This window comes from Amphiprion ocellaris, chromosome 13, assembly GCF_022539595.1.
Source record: "Amphiprion ocellaris isolate individual 3 ecotype Okinawa chromosome 13, ASM2253959v1, whole genome shotgun sequence".
NCBI classification, from domain to species: Eukaryota; Metazoa; Chordata; class Actinopteri; family Pomacentridae; genus Amphiprion; species Amphiprion ocellaris.
Window position 1 is genome coordinate 28,642,162 of NC_072778.1, and position 15,744 is coordinate 28,657,905.

Here is a 15,744-nt window from a genome sequence, read left to right on the forward strand (position 1 = left end):
CACACTTCAGCAGCAAACCTTTAACTGTTACCTCACATCTGACCTCTAAACCCAAACTCCAATTCTCCAGGAGGGAAAGTGTCCTTGCTGTGCAGGACTTTGTTTTCCTGCGACGTTTATTATCTTTATAACAGATATAAGAGTTCTCTTAGAAGCCATAAAGCCGGACTCTGATCTCTCCGAGTGCACAGATAAACCGGGTGCAAAACTTATTCTCATAAAACGCCCAAAACAGCTGAGGATAAATACAAAAAAAAAGGTCTTTATTCAGATTTACATGTTGATTCACATGTAGGTTAATGTACAGATAATGAACAGTGGCATGTTGCGATGAAAAACCTCTTTGCCGAATCGTGAGCAGCAGAAAGACGATCTGTCCTGTTTGCTTTGGAACTGAATGTTGTATTTTATGGTGAGTGCAAAGAGTGAGACACACCTCTGTTTTACCAGAATCAAATAAAGCAGAAGCAGGTTGGAAACACCAACCGACTACACCTCGCCACCGTCAACGCTCACTGTTGACTTCAGGTTGTATAGACATCCCTTTTATATACAAGCAGAAATTAACGATGTAAAAGTGCACTTCAGTTATTAGTCTTGGTAATAATAATCCAGTTAGGCTTGTTTGTTTTGTTTTTTTTAAGGCAATGGAAATTAGGGTTGGGTCTTGCTTATTTAATGTCAACTGATGCTTCAACACTGAAAACATAATTAAATTTAAAGTATTTCAAATACACTGGAGTTAAAAAAAACAACAACTTGTCTTTCTCTAGTTTGGCACATTTAACGTCACAGTCTATTATTGACTGTTACTTTTCATTATTACACTCAGAGAGGATGTGACCACTGGAACAAAATGACTGAAGAATAAAAAAGGCAGGTGTCCTGTGTTATGGCTATTGGTAAAGTTATTAGAATACATTGCTTTAAATATCACCCACATACTGCAGTTGTTTCTAAAGAGAACTATCATGAACTGTAACCACAGAGAAGTTGTGAAGCAACAACAAAGGCACATAGAAGAAATTTTTACAGTTGAAGCAAGCCCAAACCCCCCTGATTCAGAGAGAATCACCATGAAAGTTATGTGCATCCAGTGTTAAATTCTCCAGAAGTTTGGTTTTAAAGACAATGCAGATTCCTATTTGCTCTACGCTTTTCCTGAAATCTGTGTTTTAGCCTGCTAGCTGCCAACAAACCTCTTACTGATCATAAACTGAGGGGACAGTGACTCTGGCCAGGACTTCATATAAACATATAAATCTGAATGTTTTCACGTTTTGAGGCTCAAAAATAAAAAAATTTCTGTGGATATAATGATTTTAAGATGCATGTTAGCTGTTGTTATAGTGAGATACTGCAGAGCTACAGCTATTATGGGTGGAGATGCAAGCATGATGGCACTAAAATCAGCTAGAAAATACACTAGCAAACTGCAAAAACAAGTGTGGGTGTGGTTAAAGCCCAGGTAAGTCCAATTCCCTAGTTAGCTAGTTTACATCTTTTAAATGCACAGGATTGAGATTAAGAGGCTTGGATGAACTTGGGAAGTCAGAAATTCAGTCCTGCTGTCACTTCCTCTAACAACCTAAATAGGAACCCTTGAGGTCAACGTCCTCAAATGTCGACCACTTCTTTATTTCTCTGCGTCTCCTACAGCGCAGTCGGCCGCCTCAAGCTACATGTGATCGACTCAAACTCCTGTTCGCTACTTGCTAGCAGACTAAAACGCAGACAGTTTGAATCCAGTCACGCTATCAAAGGCACACATCCTCGATAAGGCTTTTCTTTCCATCTTTCACACACAAAAACACACACACAAACACGCACGAGTGTTGTCCATAAGGTGCTGTAGCGGCTTGCAGGCAAACATGAGCTATGTACATTGTTAACACCAGGAAGGCAGAAGAGACACAAGTAGATTGTTCACAGTCTGTCAGTCTGTCTGTCAGTTCATCTATCTGTTCGAGTACATTGTCCTGAGGTCTCCAGACAGGCAGACCGATTCTTTAAAAAGCCTGCTTTCCTCTGCGGGCCACAGCAGGGCCTAATGATTGTCATTCTTTACACTGATTAAACACACCTTTGTTTTTGTAGCTTCCTCAAAACAACATTAAGTTTTGTATTCATCGCTTAGAAAGGCAGGAATCGTTTTCCATCCATGTGTCACCAGTGAAGCACTTTATGCCAACACTTGAGCTTTCACTGCTTTGAGGGTCTGAAACTTAAAGGAGCTGATGAACTTTTAAACTATAAATAATAAAATACTGGCTCAAAGATAACGGATTTGATAAAAACTTATTCATCTGAAGGCTCAGCAATAAAAACACAAAGAACTTCTCACAACTAAAAGTAAAAGATACTTTTCTTTCATCAGAAATAGTGCAGTTTCATTTGCTATTATGTGATGTCATCTATTAATTTTATTTGATCATTTAATTTTCTTGTACCCATTATTTACTATTTGTTTAATTTTACTACTACGATTAATAACTGTAGCTTTGTCTTGCCCCTATTTTCTTTTACTCTACTTGTTATTTTTCCTTAATTTGGTGCATTTATTCATATATTTTATCTTTTACCATGCTTAACTCTCCATTTTAGACTCTCTGATCTGATCAGGGATCTTCCTGAGTATCTAGTTTTTTCTCCTCGTCTGTAAAGCACTTTGTAAACTGTGGGTTTAAAAGGTGTTTTATAAATAAAGTTATTATACTAAAGTGTTGCCACAAAGCAGCTAAAATAATATTTCCAGTGACAAATGGATGATGAAGGCGTATAAAGGGCCAGATACACTGAAAAATGGACTTGAAGGGGGAAAATGGAGGAGCACACCATTCTGTCCAAGTCACATATTTGCATACATGTTTGTCCGGTTGTTTCTAAACTTCACCCTGCATGTACACAATCCTAGATATGGGAAGGTGATGGCATTCACATCACACAGACCCTTGCCGAAAGTAGATTTACCTTAAGTGCTCCTCACTTGCAAGCTAAGTTAACTGACATCAATTTCGCCAAATGCGAAAACTGAGAGAACTGATGCCCAGACAGATGCTACAATAAATCAAAGGTTTGGAGGTTTGCCTCTTCTTAGGCCCCACGTGGCCCTGATGGAGAAAACAAACATTCTCTGTCATTCCTGTGCCCTGGAGGCAGCGATGATGCTCCCTGGTCTGAGGTCAGGACGAGGTGACGTCGGAGGTTTTCATAATGACACTTGCACGCATCTCGTGGGTGTGACTGGTGGCAGCGGACACAAGAGAGTTCTGGCTGTAGGATGGCGTCCAGCCGTCGGTGTGGTAGCTGATGAGAGGCGCCGGGTCTCGCGTGCTGGTGACCCTGAAGTTAGGCTTGCTCGGACTGACGAAGGTGGCCATGCCAGGAAGAGAACATTTGGGGATCCTGAGGACTGATGTGCTATAATCCCGCCTCCACACTGCACCGATACCCTGTCAGATCAGAGCAGACCGTTTTATCAATCACACGACCACGGCTGCTGGAATTTGTTTTTTCGTAAAGTATGTTCAAAGTGGAGACTCAAAAGAGGAAGACAGCTAAACTGTGGAAGCAAAAGTAAACAAAACAAAGACTCTGGCTATTTTCTGACGTATGCTGAGGTGAAACTGTGCTGGAATGTACTGTAAACACAGCACCAAACAAATCACAGCAAATATTAACAGACAGCTGAATCAACAACTCCACGACTCAGTCTAAATATCTGAACATTAAAGGCTTCACATGTCTAAAAGCTGCATCTCTCATACTATTCGCAGGAAAGACTCACATGGAGATTTACAGCTGAATTCTGCAATAAACATTGATGTTCTCTTTGTGTTTGCAGGTAGTTTGGTGTGTGTTGGGTGTGTGTACATGAGCGTGTGTACACGGTTTGGTATAATGAACAACAAAGAACAACCTCAAATCAAACTGTTAATGTTTGACTACAACAGTTCCTGACAAGGCCCTCCCTTTTCTCACTCTTGCAATATTACAGGAAGGAACACGCATGCAGGAACACACACACACGCGCACACGCGCACACACGCACACACACGCGCACACGCGCACACACGCGCACACACGCACACACACACACACACACACACACACACACACACACACACACACACACACACACACACACACACACACACACAACGCTATACTTAACCCTGTAACAGTCTTAACCCTCAAACTTTTCTTTGAGGATCTGTCCTCACGTTCACAAAGTGTACAACTCACACAGGAGCTCACAAAGGTAGACAAACATGAGTAAACACACAAACACTGGTTCTCACAAAGATAGTGGAACAAATACACACATGGACGCTGACACACACCCTTTTTCAGCAGTACAGTTGAAACGGGTAAAAACCTGTTTAAGTGAAAATCAGGCCAGTTAGTGATTCATTCATGTCCCTCTCTCTTGCATGTTGAAGTGATGAGAAACTCACCTCTTTGATCTCTTCTGTATCACTGTCTGTGTCGCTGCCTGTACAAAAAATAACACACAATCAAAACTGTATTCAGAAAATGGCAAGTCTGCCATTAAATCACACACATCAGGTGAAGGAGAAACAGTAAGAAAGAGAAAACATTCAAATGTCCTGTAGAACACGGTCTACGATGTAGAGTTTAAATCAACACAAAAAACAAACAAAAAGAAGAAGGAATACATGGATGATTTTTACCCTGTCCCCTTTTAGTGTGACTCAAGACAGATTAAAATGAGTAACAGTGAGGAAGTGAGACGAACTGATAGAACCAGCTTTGCCCGAATGACTGGTTAGGAAAGAGAAAAATGAATAAACACAAAGAGATAAGACAAACACAAGTAAGGGTGGTAATGATATGAAAAATATCAAACAACTTTGACGTACAAACACCCTAATGATGTCTGAGTGTAATATTTGAGCATCAGCACCAGCTTCCACTAAGCATGCATGGTTCCACATCTATTTAACAGGAACAATACTTTCATTTTTCACTCATATTTTGCACTATAGATCTGTGACTTTTATTCCCCTTCTTTTCCAGGTAAATTTTTATATGTTTAGCTGTCAGCTTCTAGCCTTTATTTTTTAAGTTATACCTGTTCAGATACAATCTGTAGAACAGATGGTGCAAACACTCCATTGGATGAGGAAGTGACTGATATGAAAAGTTCATCAGGTCACCATCTGAAGCACATTTCTTTCTTTTATGCTGTCTAGCAGATTACACATTACATTCAACCTTATTGTCATTGCACAGAGTACAACCACTAAGACAATGAAATGCAGTTTAGCATCTAACTAGAAGTGCAAAAGCAGCACAAAGTGCATTATGTACAGTATAAACTGCATGGACAGAGCACTATGAATACACTAATATGTAGATGTGTAAACAATATAGAATAGATAATCTGAATCTACAGTTACAGAGTTAAATAGTGGTATGAGCAGTATAAACAGTAAAACAAAAGTATGGATAGTATAAACTGTATCAACAGTGTAGACAGCAGCATGTATACAGGTTGAACAGTATGAACACAGAATGTTCAGAAGGAATATAGTTTGACTTCAATAAAAAAAACCTGACTTGAGCATGATAGTCATATGAAGCTGTGTTTTAACACAGACAAAACATCAACTGTCCCAGAGATAAGCTCATTTGTCTGTATTGCAACCACAGTGATCTAAAAAAAGGATTTTCTGTGGTCAAAAATGTTCTGAATAGCTGAAAAGCGACTGCTTCAGAAAGCCAGCTCCCCTGTAGCTGCCCTATTTATGCTTCCTCTTACAACCTAATGTGTGAAGACAGTGTGATGTGTGCGTCGCCTCACCGCAGCATGAAGACACGGGAGAGATCTGCAGCGGGTACGAGTGGGACGAGCTGACGGTCTGCTCTTCATTCTCAGTGGTCACTTCGACTGTCTGACAGACAAACGGCAGCTGCTCGCTGGTGATCACGTGGTCATCTGCCGAACTGTGAATCACTTAACACGGACAGACAGGATTCTTTATGAACAAATCAGTGCAAAATAAACTGGATGATGGTGCATTTACAAGTAAACCATATAATACCAAATTCTCTTTCTAATGTATTTCTGCTGATAAAAAAAAAAAAAAAAAGTAGATGGGTATGATCTCTTTTGCTGATTCTTCTACTGTTTTTTTTCCCTAATATACCTGTATACACAACAGGAGTAATCAGAAGATAGTGCATGAAAGAAGGGAGGTTCAATTATTGTGTGTATAAATGCTGCGTTTCTTCCTCTAATGTAAATCTCTGACTGTTGCTGTGTTACAAGAGTGCAAACTCTGGCATCATACCTGACGCACTGTCAGTCACCGTGAGCTCCACTCCTTCCTGCTTGATCAGCTCTTGATTGCTGTAGTCCACAGGTCCAGCATGAACGTCGAAAAGAGTTCTGTCTGGAGATGGGGAGGATCCCTGAGGGGAAAACAAGACAGAGAAAGACTTAGAATTATAAAGACTTCATATATTTATGTGAGCATGTGGGGTTTGGCTCCAATAAGGTGAAGAGCTCTGTTTGTTCATGCCAGTTACATGGACGCCAATAAGCACAAGATGGTTTAAACATTGTATCATGAATACAAAAGCTTTAATACATTTTAGTGCAATAATGAGGAACTTCAAAATAACAGCCAGGATGTAGTGACCCAGTTCAGAAACAATAGTACACTGCATGTATATGGAATTCAAGTATTTACCTATAAGATATACTTGCAAGGGAGGTTTGTAAAAAGCTAGAAAAGAAGCTACAGCTTCAAGTACTACAACACCAGCATACAACCTGATATTTGAAGCATTCCAGGCATGTAAACACACAAATGAACTTGGCCCATTTACACTAAACTAACCTGGCAAATATTAAACAAGCCTTCTTGTTTGTTTCCAATAACCTCATAAATAGATGTCCGTGAATTTACACTAAGCAGACTGAATAGTTTATGAGAGTGCTGAGATGTCTTTATTTCCAGGTTCTGTTATTAATTTAATTCTTTATTACATTTAGCGCTTTTAGAAAGTTAGGGCATAATGTGTGTTATCATGTACACTATTTTTCTGTTGTTGTCTCGTAGATTTAGCTCCCAGTTCCATTTAAGTAGAGCCACTGGTTTAACTTGTAAATCCCTTTGAGCGAAAGAACCAAATGAGGGAGAAAGGCTTGGTTACTGTTCAGATTCTCTGCTAAACATCTGTCATGTGGGGACAGGAGCCAGAGCTGATTGTTCAAGTAAGATAGTCTGGCAGTTTGCCAGCTGAAAGCTGAGTAAGATTTTCAGAAATGTGTTTCCTCGTCTTGGCAGGAACAAAGGTGGCAACATTTCTCGGTAAACTCTTTCTGCAATCCCAAACATGTAACCCAACTAGACCTGGGGGAGAAGCTGTTTATTGGCTGCCAGTTAACAATGCAAGTTAACTGCAAGACCTGAGTGAGAAATTACAAATGCATTGTTATATTGTGGCATCAGTATTTCTCATCATACTACTGTTTTTAGCAGTGCTGCAGAATCTGCCAGTGTATCTGATTAGACTCAGTGTGTCAAGTGTCGTAGTCTTCATGTTTCAGTGGGGCTTTTCCAAGTTTACCTACCTCTTTATTTCCTTTGGACTTTCCCTCCTTGTCCATCTTCTTCTTTCCTGAAGGGAAACACAAAAACATCCTTTAGAGAATGATTAAAGCAAGTTTCAAGTACTGTAACATAAGAGTGAATATGGAATGTAAGAGAATCATCATAGCAACAGCAGGACTGACCTTTTTTCAAGCTCCTCTCCATAGACGAGAGCATCTTATAAACTCTGAAGGCATTCGTTCCCTTTTTGATGCTTTTGTCCTTCACCTCCTCAATGTCTGGCAGACTGTTCATTGCACAGCGGAAATTAGCCTTCCATGTCTTTGGATCTGGACGGTCCACACCTGGCTGGTATTTACCTGTGCAAACAGAAAAATAATTTAAAAAAATCACACAAAAATTATGATAAAGTGGTGATATATTAGTAGAGACAGAGGAACATTGTTATCTAGGTAACTTTTCCACTTTTAACTGTATGAATATTACATTTTAGGCATACCTATTATTATTCAGCTGAAGATTAGACAAAATCATAGAAATGTTTTTGTTCTTTACATAAACTGGTCACAACAGCAACAAAAAACAAGAATACAAGACTGTGGTACTTGATTTGTGATAGTTTTTAATGTTCAAAACGTATTTTACCTTCTGTACAGCGGTCTGAAAGGTTCAAAACAGATAAAGTTTTAGCCGATAAGTTTGACTGTAGCTTGTATTATCTAAATTTCTCTTTCTTCAAAACTATTTAAATACAAAAATATTTTTAAAATGTGTGTAGATTTAGCTCTGTGGACTTGATTTCTACATAAAATAAGGTGTATTAACATATACATTTAAATCAGTTAAGTTCTTGGTCATTAAATTAAGCACTGCATGCGAGTTTCACAGATAAAAGTGGGCTGATTTCAGCTGCTTTTCAGTTACCTAAAGAGTACAACCGAAGCCCCACTAAAACTTTCCACACTGAAAACGAATTGACAACATTAAAAATGTGCTATCATTTCTCTATTTCACATGTGGAGCCTATACATAAACCTGGGGACATCCACCCAGCTAGAAATAGGCAGAATTTTCATATATTTTTCCATCTACTGAAGCAGAAAAGCTGTGGGAATTCCTTCTCTTAAAGAACCTTTTCATAATGAAAGCTGCCTGGTCTGGAACTGATACACTCCCACAACTAAAATCTACTAAATAAGGTGTAAATCTCAAGTTTCTTTGATTGGAGAAAGAAAACTGTTGTGGTAGTGTAATGCATGAAAATGGAAAGCACTGAAAAGGAGAAGCAGCGAGTTAACAGAGTGTATTACCAGTATGTACAGCCCAACGCATGAAGAGCGGAGCATCTTTCTCCAGGTCCCAGCCGTGACGGGCAGCATGCATCCACGGGATCTGGAAGATTCTCTTTTCCTACAGACATTGTACATTTTGTAAGCTGTAGAAGTACTACAGTGTGAGGGTATTTGCACAGATGGACACTCACTTTGTTAACCCATTTCAGTCCTGGAATCTCACAGGAATTAATCTGTTCCTCCAACCATGGCCGCATTCTCATTCTCTCTACTGGCATTGCAATCTATGAACACAGAAATTCAGACATGAACATTCTGTCACGTACGTATACAAATACAGAGAGAAAGACATCTAAATTAACAGTACAAATATTTTTATTTCAAAAATGGATCCATATTATGACACAATACTAACAAAAATTACAAGCAGCACAGGCAAAAATGCAAATATTGAAACGCATGGCACATAGTGGAGTCTGCCACTCGCTTTTTTATCTGGTATTTTTCATGCAAATAATCATCTTTTGAGAGCAAAACAAAAAGGAGACTGCTGAATCCATTTTGTGTGCAGTTGTAAAGATAAAACTCTTGCCCAACTCTGCCGTTTAACGAGCGTCGTAAAGAACAGATGTCATAAAACATTGTTCAGATATAAAACAGTCAAGTGCCTGTGACTGCAGCCTGGTGTTGTCCATCTTTGTTTGAGGAAACCAGATCTTAAATAAAACACTTCAGAACAAAGCTATACCTGGCCCACCAGACTAACGCTGGATTTAAGAGCAGAGTTATGAACTCTGCAGCCTGTTGTGATCAAAGTCCGGTGGGCCTGACACTCCCTGCACACAGTGCAACGTGCCAGCAAACTGCCTCCGGACATGAGAATAAACCCACCCATAGGTCGAACTGGGTGAGATGGCACAGTGTCAAATGCAAAATATCATCCTTTTCTTTTCCAAGCAACACAGCTGAACTTCCAGCTTGCAAGCACAGCAGAACACTGCATGCATACAGGCAGTACAAGATCTATATTAGTGTGGTTGGGTGGCATAACTTTAAAAAGGCGATTAGTACATGACAGTTCAATATTTCAACTTCAACTTGGATGTTTGCATAGGTGAAACGGAGAGTGCCTTGTAGGTGGTTTGGGGGATAAAAGTCAAGTGGTTCAGCCATTAACCCAATCTAAACTAACTAGATCTAAACTATTCCCAGCACTGCTATCACAATAGTATGTGGCAACGAGTTTTTTTTTTTTTTTTTTAGATTACACAACCTGAAACATTTACTATCTTAGGTTGGAGGGAAAATGTAGATAAACTGCACTGAAAAGCAGATTCAGAAGACTTCATATGAGTGATTACAACGTAGTCATGACAGCAAAACCCTAAAGTTGCGATTCTAACTCAAAAAGCTTTTTTTTTTATTTTACGAGTGATATAGTTTTATAGAACAAATTCAGGAAAATTTTGCGTATCTAGACATGACTTTTGCCCTATTTCCTCACAACCACACAGACATAGATATTATTTTTTCAGTGTCTAGTAAACACATCTCAAATACGACTTACAGCGCTCTCATACACAATACATGCAGGAACACTCGTTTAAAACTTACTTAATCTCTACTCGTGCTAAAATACAGTTAAAAACGACGAAAAGCTAGCATTACCAGTGCATTTGACGGTAGTTACACGTTATCAAACGTGGATAAACTCCAGGTTATAGCCGGGTTCCCTGTGATTTTCGCTGGTTAGCAACATGTTTATTTGACAGTAAAGTTTGATTTAGCAAACGAGCGTCGAGTCAAAGTCTGCTTGTCTTCCGTCTGCCGTCGAACTCAACGACAATACAACGAAGACAAAAGTGAAAATAAACCCGCTCGGCTCGTCAACAAACGCAGAGTAAAAAACTGCAGCGCTACTTTCACTTGCGGGGCGAGCAGCGGATCCGTCATGTCGTCCTGCGGGGAAGCCTGAGCGTTAACATGCGGAAATAAAGTGTTACCTGCTCGGTGCGGACGGCCCGCCGCCTCTCGGTGCTGCACTCCGGAACAACGAGCTGGACAAGTTAGCGTGTTCGAGCTCTGAGTGGGGAGAAGAAGTAAAAAAGAAAAACGGAAAACGAGTCCGTCGTTTATTTCTGTTTCTGCCTCCAACCGAAAGCAAAACAACGGCTGCTCCGGGAAGTGGGGGCTCGCGCTGGAAATCCCCCTTGTGCTCTCGCGCTCTCGCTCCGGGTCGGTCTCGAGCTCGGAAGTCTCTTGGCCGCGTGCGCGCTCCGCACAGATAACGCGCTGAGAAGAGGTCTCACTCCGCTCTGAATTCTGGAAACCAAAGTCAACACAGGCCTCCACTCAGGCTGACAGCACATTCCCACAACACATTACCCACAGCTTCTGATAATTCTTTAAAGAAAATATATCAATAAAGTGCTTAAATAACGTTTTAATAATATTTAAATATCCAGTAATGTTCCTGTAAAGTTCATATACTGTTTTGATGTCGACATTTAGAGGATGTTGTCAGGAACACAGATGATGTTCTGTGATAACAAAAAAGGAACAAACCAACATTCCAAAATGTTTTCTAGATGTTATCAAGACCTCTGAAAACAGAACGTTCTTTATAAGGTGTTCCTGTACTGTGAGATTAACAATGGTTTAATGTATTTTGTGCTTTACTAGTACTCTAGTAAAGATCTATCTATCTATCTATCTATCTATCTATCTATCTATCTATCTATCTATCTATCTATCTATCTATCTATCTATCTATCTATCTATCTATCGATAAAATAAAGATACTGCACATATATATTAATTGAAAAACATCTATCCATCCATTTCATCTATTTATACATCACAGTTAAAGCAACAGTCCTGGTGCCACAGTGCTTTCCATGAATTTTAATATTCAAACTAACAAATTTAAATCCCACAAACATTTACTTGAATATTTAAATACTGAAAAAAAATAGAACCCTACAAAAATGACCTAAAATCCAACTTTACCTGACTGTAATAACAGTACTAACAACAGAGACTAACTGAATTTAAAAATATACATGAACACCAAAGAAATCCGAAGATTTTTGGATCTCCTATGAGCAAACCTTGTTTGTATTTATATTTTATTATTATTCATATGTTTTTGGTTGTTTTATTTACGTACTGAGGCCTTCCCCCAGGGTATCTTGAGCATGAAACTCTTGATTTTCTGCATTTCGTTAAATTTTCATGCATCAACAGTGCCTTTTCTGCATCAATTTAGGAAAAAAATGAAGCACATGGTTCTTTTATTTTGTTATTTGGGGCCAACAAATGATGTAAATATTGAGGGGGACATATGCCATGCAGATTTAGTTCAACAATGCAATAATAAAGAAATACATTATGAAGCATTATTGATCTTCGAGGTGAAATTTACAGCCGACCTATCCGATAAACTATATAAAATAATTAGATCAAGTTTTCCAGCTCTAACAATAAAGTGACAAACACTTGAATGCATCAATAATTATAATCTCATCATGAAATCTGCCATTCTGTATAAGGAATACTGCTTTTTCTTCTGGTGTTTAAGTGTATTTTGATGCTTTTGCACTTCTACTTAACTTTCAGTGAATTACTTGTAACAGAGTATTTGTACACTGTGATACTAGTACAGTTTCATCTGCAGCCAGAGGACAGATTTTATGCTTCGTAGTCTTCCTGAAAATAATATTCAGTTAGAATGAATCCACATTCTGTATTCATCTATGTATTTCCACTGAAACATTCTGTCCTGCCAACCAAAACACTGATATATTATCAGCCCCGTTGTAGTTGAGTTTGAGGAGTATGATCCTATATTTTCAGTTCCGTGTTTACCTGAAGATTTTATCACCTGAGTGTCCTTTGGCTGTTTGCTTTATATTTTCTGTTGCTTAATTTCTGTGGCAACACAAGCTCCCATTGTCATTTAAAAATAAAAGTCTGCGCACAGCTGTTTATGTGTTTGAGCTGAACTTCCAGCTCTACAAAGCTAAAAATACCAGAGCCAAACTACTGCAAACTCTGTACTTTCCCATCAAATATAGTTCATGCAAACAACTCAGGCAAAGTTCAGGCAAAGAGGAAAAACACTGTGAAAACAAACGCCCACATTTGGAGTGTTTTTGTTGTGTGTTTTTTTTTTCCTTCACGGATGCATAGACGATCTTTGAACTGGATTTCATTTTCACTTCCTCTATCTCCCCCCTCCTCCTCCCTCATCCTCCCATTTTCTGCTCTGCTGCAGCTGGAAACGAAACCAGAAACTTCACACAAAGCTTGTACGAGATTCAACACAACACCTGCACTTGTGTGGAAAATGCACGTTTTCGGTTTTATTTCCCCACATGCTGAAGCGATGCAGTGGCAGTTGTGGGTTCCAACATGAACCAAAGTGCATTTTATAGTGAGAAACCTCATTTAGAAAGTCTGGAGGTTTCAGTTTTTGCATGAAAACAAGAAATGCAACTTCATCAATATACTGCAAACACATGTACATGCATAAGCTTACTTTGAAATCCATTTTAATGCATAATTAGCAGCTTTTCAAACTTTACTATGCACCAAACAAACCAAAATTCTCACCATTTTTGCTACACACTCCCACTTTCAGTTCACAACTAACTAGAAAACAGATTTTGGAAGATTCAGGAACAGACAATATGATGTTTGAAAAGCGCTGTGAGTTACATCCTGCTGACGATTTCCCCTGAAGTCAGGTAAAAGGTGTCAGGCCTGCATGAAGCCAGTCTTATCTGTTTGTGACACACTGGTGCACCCTGCAGCAGAGAGCAGGGAGGGGTCTGATTAACTAATATGGAGAGTTTCTAAATGAACAGCAAACACTCCTGCGCCACAAGATGCCAGAGACACATAAGAATAAATAAAGGAAATGGACATAATGAATGAATAACTGAATAAATCCAATTTGCAGTGTGGAGATTTTTTTTTTAAGATAATTTCAGCTGCCAACAGTAGTGACAGCCACAGAGGAACCCTATTAGTGTGTGTTTTAGTTGTGTGATTGGTGCATCGAGGGTTAAACTGAGCCACAGTTTCAGTTCCTGGAAACCTTTGAAGGACTGCTGATTCATTAAAGGCCCTCAGAGCCGCTCTTACCGTTCATCTGGCTTCCTCTAGCGGCAACACACAGTCACTGAAACAGCAAACCGTCTGCCTACTGTTAATCATTCACACAGACTCTTCTTTTAAACAATATCCCCAACCAAAGTGCACAACAGGGTCAATCATTACCTCTATCAGTCTTCATAAAGGTAATGAGTAACGATGAGAACACTAATTAACATGTTGATCATTTAGAACCTGGTACAGAAACGCAGACTGTTAGGTCTGATATGGAATTAGGCCATCTATTTTAATTCTTTGAAACATTTTGGATTAAATATTCCAAAATTAAAGCTGTATGTTGAAATAACCCACTGGAGACTAAATCCCAGGTCTCTCAGCAGGAGACTGTGCAACTAAAAACATCTTTTAATCGCTAGACAAGACAGTTTCTGGCTAATCAGCTTTTTCAGTCACAGATTGTCATATTCATACAACACACATCCCTTTTAGATTGAGTTAAAATATTGTTCTAAACTGCTGTAGGATCTCCGCAGGTTTTAAAAGGTTTCAAGCTTTTGGGAAATGATGATGACTTTTAGTGTAAATGTGTAAATTCTGAGTCTTTTCCCTGCATTAGTCACATCTGCCTCGTCCCCAGATTCCACACAATGAATTGAAGACATTTTATCTGCTACTTGAAAATGAAATGAGGGAATAACACACACCTGGCCATGGAACAGCTGAGCAGCCAAATGTCCAATTACTTGGTCACTTACAAAGGTGGAGGACACATACACTCACCGGCCACTTCATTAGGTACACCTGTTCAATTGCTTGTTTACACAAAGAGAATCAGCCAATCACATGGCTACAACTCAATGCATTAGGCATGTAGACGTAGTCAAGACAACTTGCTGAAGTTCAAACCGAGGATCAGAATGGGGAAGAAAGGGGATTTAAGTGACTTTGAACGTGGCATGGTTGTTGATGTTAGACAGCTGGTCTGAGTATTTCAGAAACTGCTGATCTACTGGGATTTTCACAAACAACCATCTTTAGGGTTTACAGAGAATATCTGAAAAAGAGAAACTATCCAGTTGAGTGGATGAAAATACCTTGTTGATGTGAGAGTTCAGAGGAGAATGGACAGACTGGTTGGAGATGATAGAAAGGCAACAGTAACTCAAACAGCCACTCATTACAACCAAGGAATGCAGAATACCATCTCTGAACTCACAGTACGACCAACTTTGAAGAAGATGGACTACAGCAGCAGTAGACCACACCAGGTGCCACTCCTGTCAGCTAAGAACAGGAAACTGAGGCTACAATTCACACAGGCTCATCAAAATTGGACAATAGAAGATTTTAAAAATGTTGCCTCGTCTGATAAGTCTCCATTTCAGCTGCAACATTCAGATTGGTTAGAATTTGCCGTAAACAACATGAAAGCATGGATCCATCCTGCCTTGTATCAACGGTTCAGGCTACTAGTGGTGTAATGGTGAGGGGGATATTTTCTTGTCACACTTTGGGCCCCTTTGTACCAACTGAGCATCGTTTAAATGGCACAGCCTACCTGAGTATTGTTGCTAACCATGTCATCCCTTTATGACCACAGTCTACCATCTTCTGATGCTACTTCCAGCAGGATAAAGCTCAAATCATCTCAAGCTGGTTTCTTGAACATGATAATGAGTTCCTTGTACTCAACGGCCTCCACAGTCACCAGATCTCAATCCAATAGAACTGTTGGCATGTGGTGAAAC

At 39.4% G+C, this 15,744-nt stretch overlaps 1 protein-coding gene across 2 annotated transcripts; it reads right to left on the reverse strand.

The window, feature by feature from the left end:
* Positions 1-236: 236 nt before the first annotated feature.
* Positions 237-11,126, reverse strand: irf2b (interferon regulatory factor 2b). Of its 2 annotated transcripts, none has more exons than XM_023288955.3 (9): positions 10,882-11,126; positions 9,070-9,162; positions 8,897-8,996; positions 7,769-7,945; positions 7,607-7,653; positions 6,318-6,438; positions 5,828-5,980; positions 4,458-4,495; positions 237-3,452 (listed from the first exon to the last, which is right to left on the reverse strand). In XM_023288955.3, exons 2-9 carry the CDS (start codon positions 9,154-9,156, stop codon positions 3,183-3,185), a joined length of 993 nt encoding a protein of 330 aa, XP_023144723.2. In that variant the 5' UTR covers positions 9,157-9,162; positions 10,882-11,126; the 3' UTR covers positions 237-3,182. The 2 variants fall into 2 exon arrangements, with proteins under 2 accessions (XP_023144723.2, XP_023144722.2); XM_023288954.3 differs by lacking the exon at positions 10,882-11,126 and adding an exon at positions 10,547-10,844.
* Positions 11,127-15,744: the final 4,618 nt, after the last annotated feature.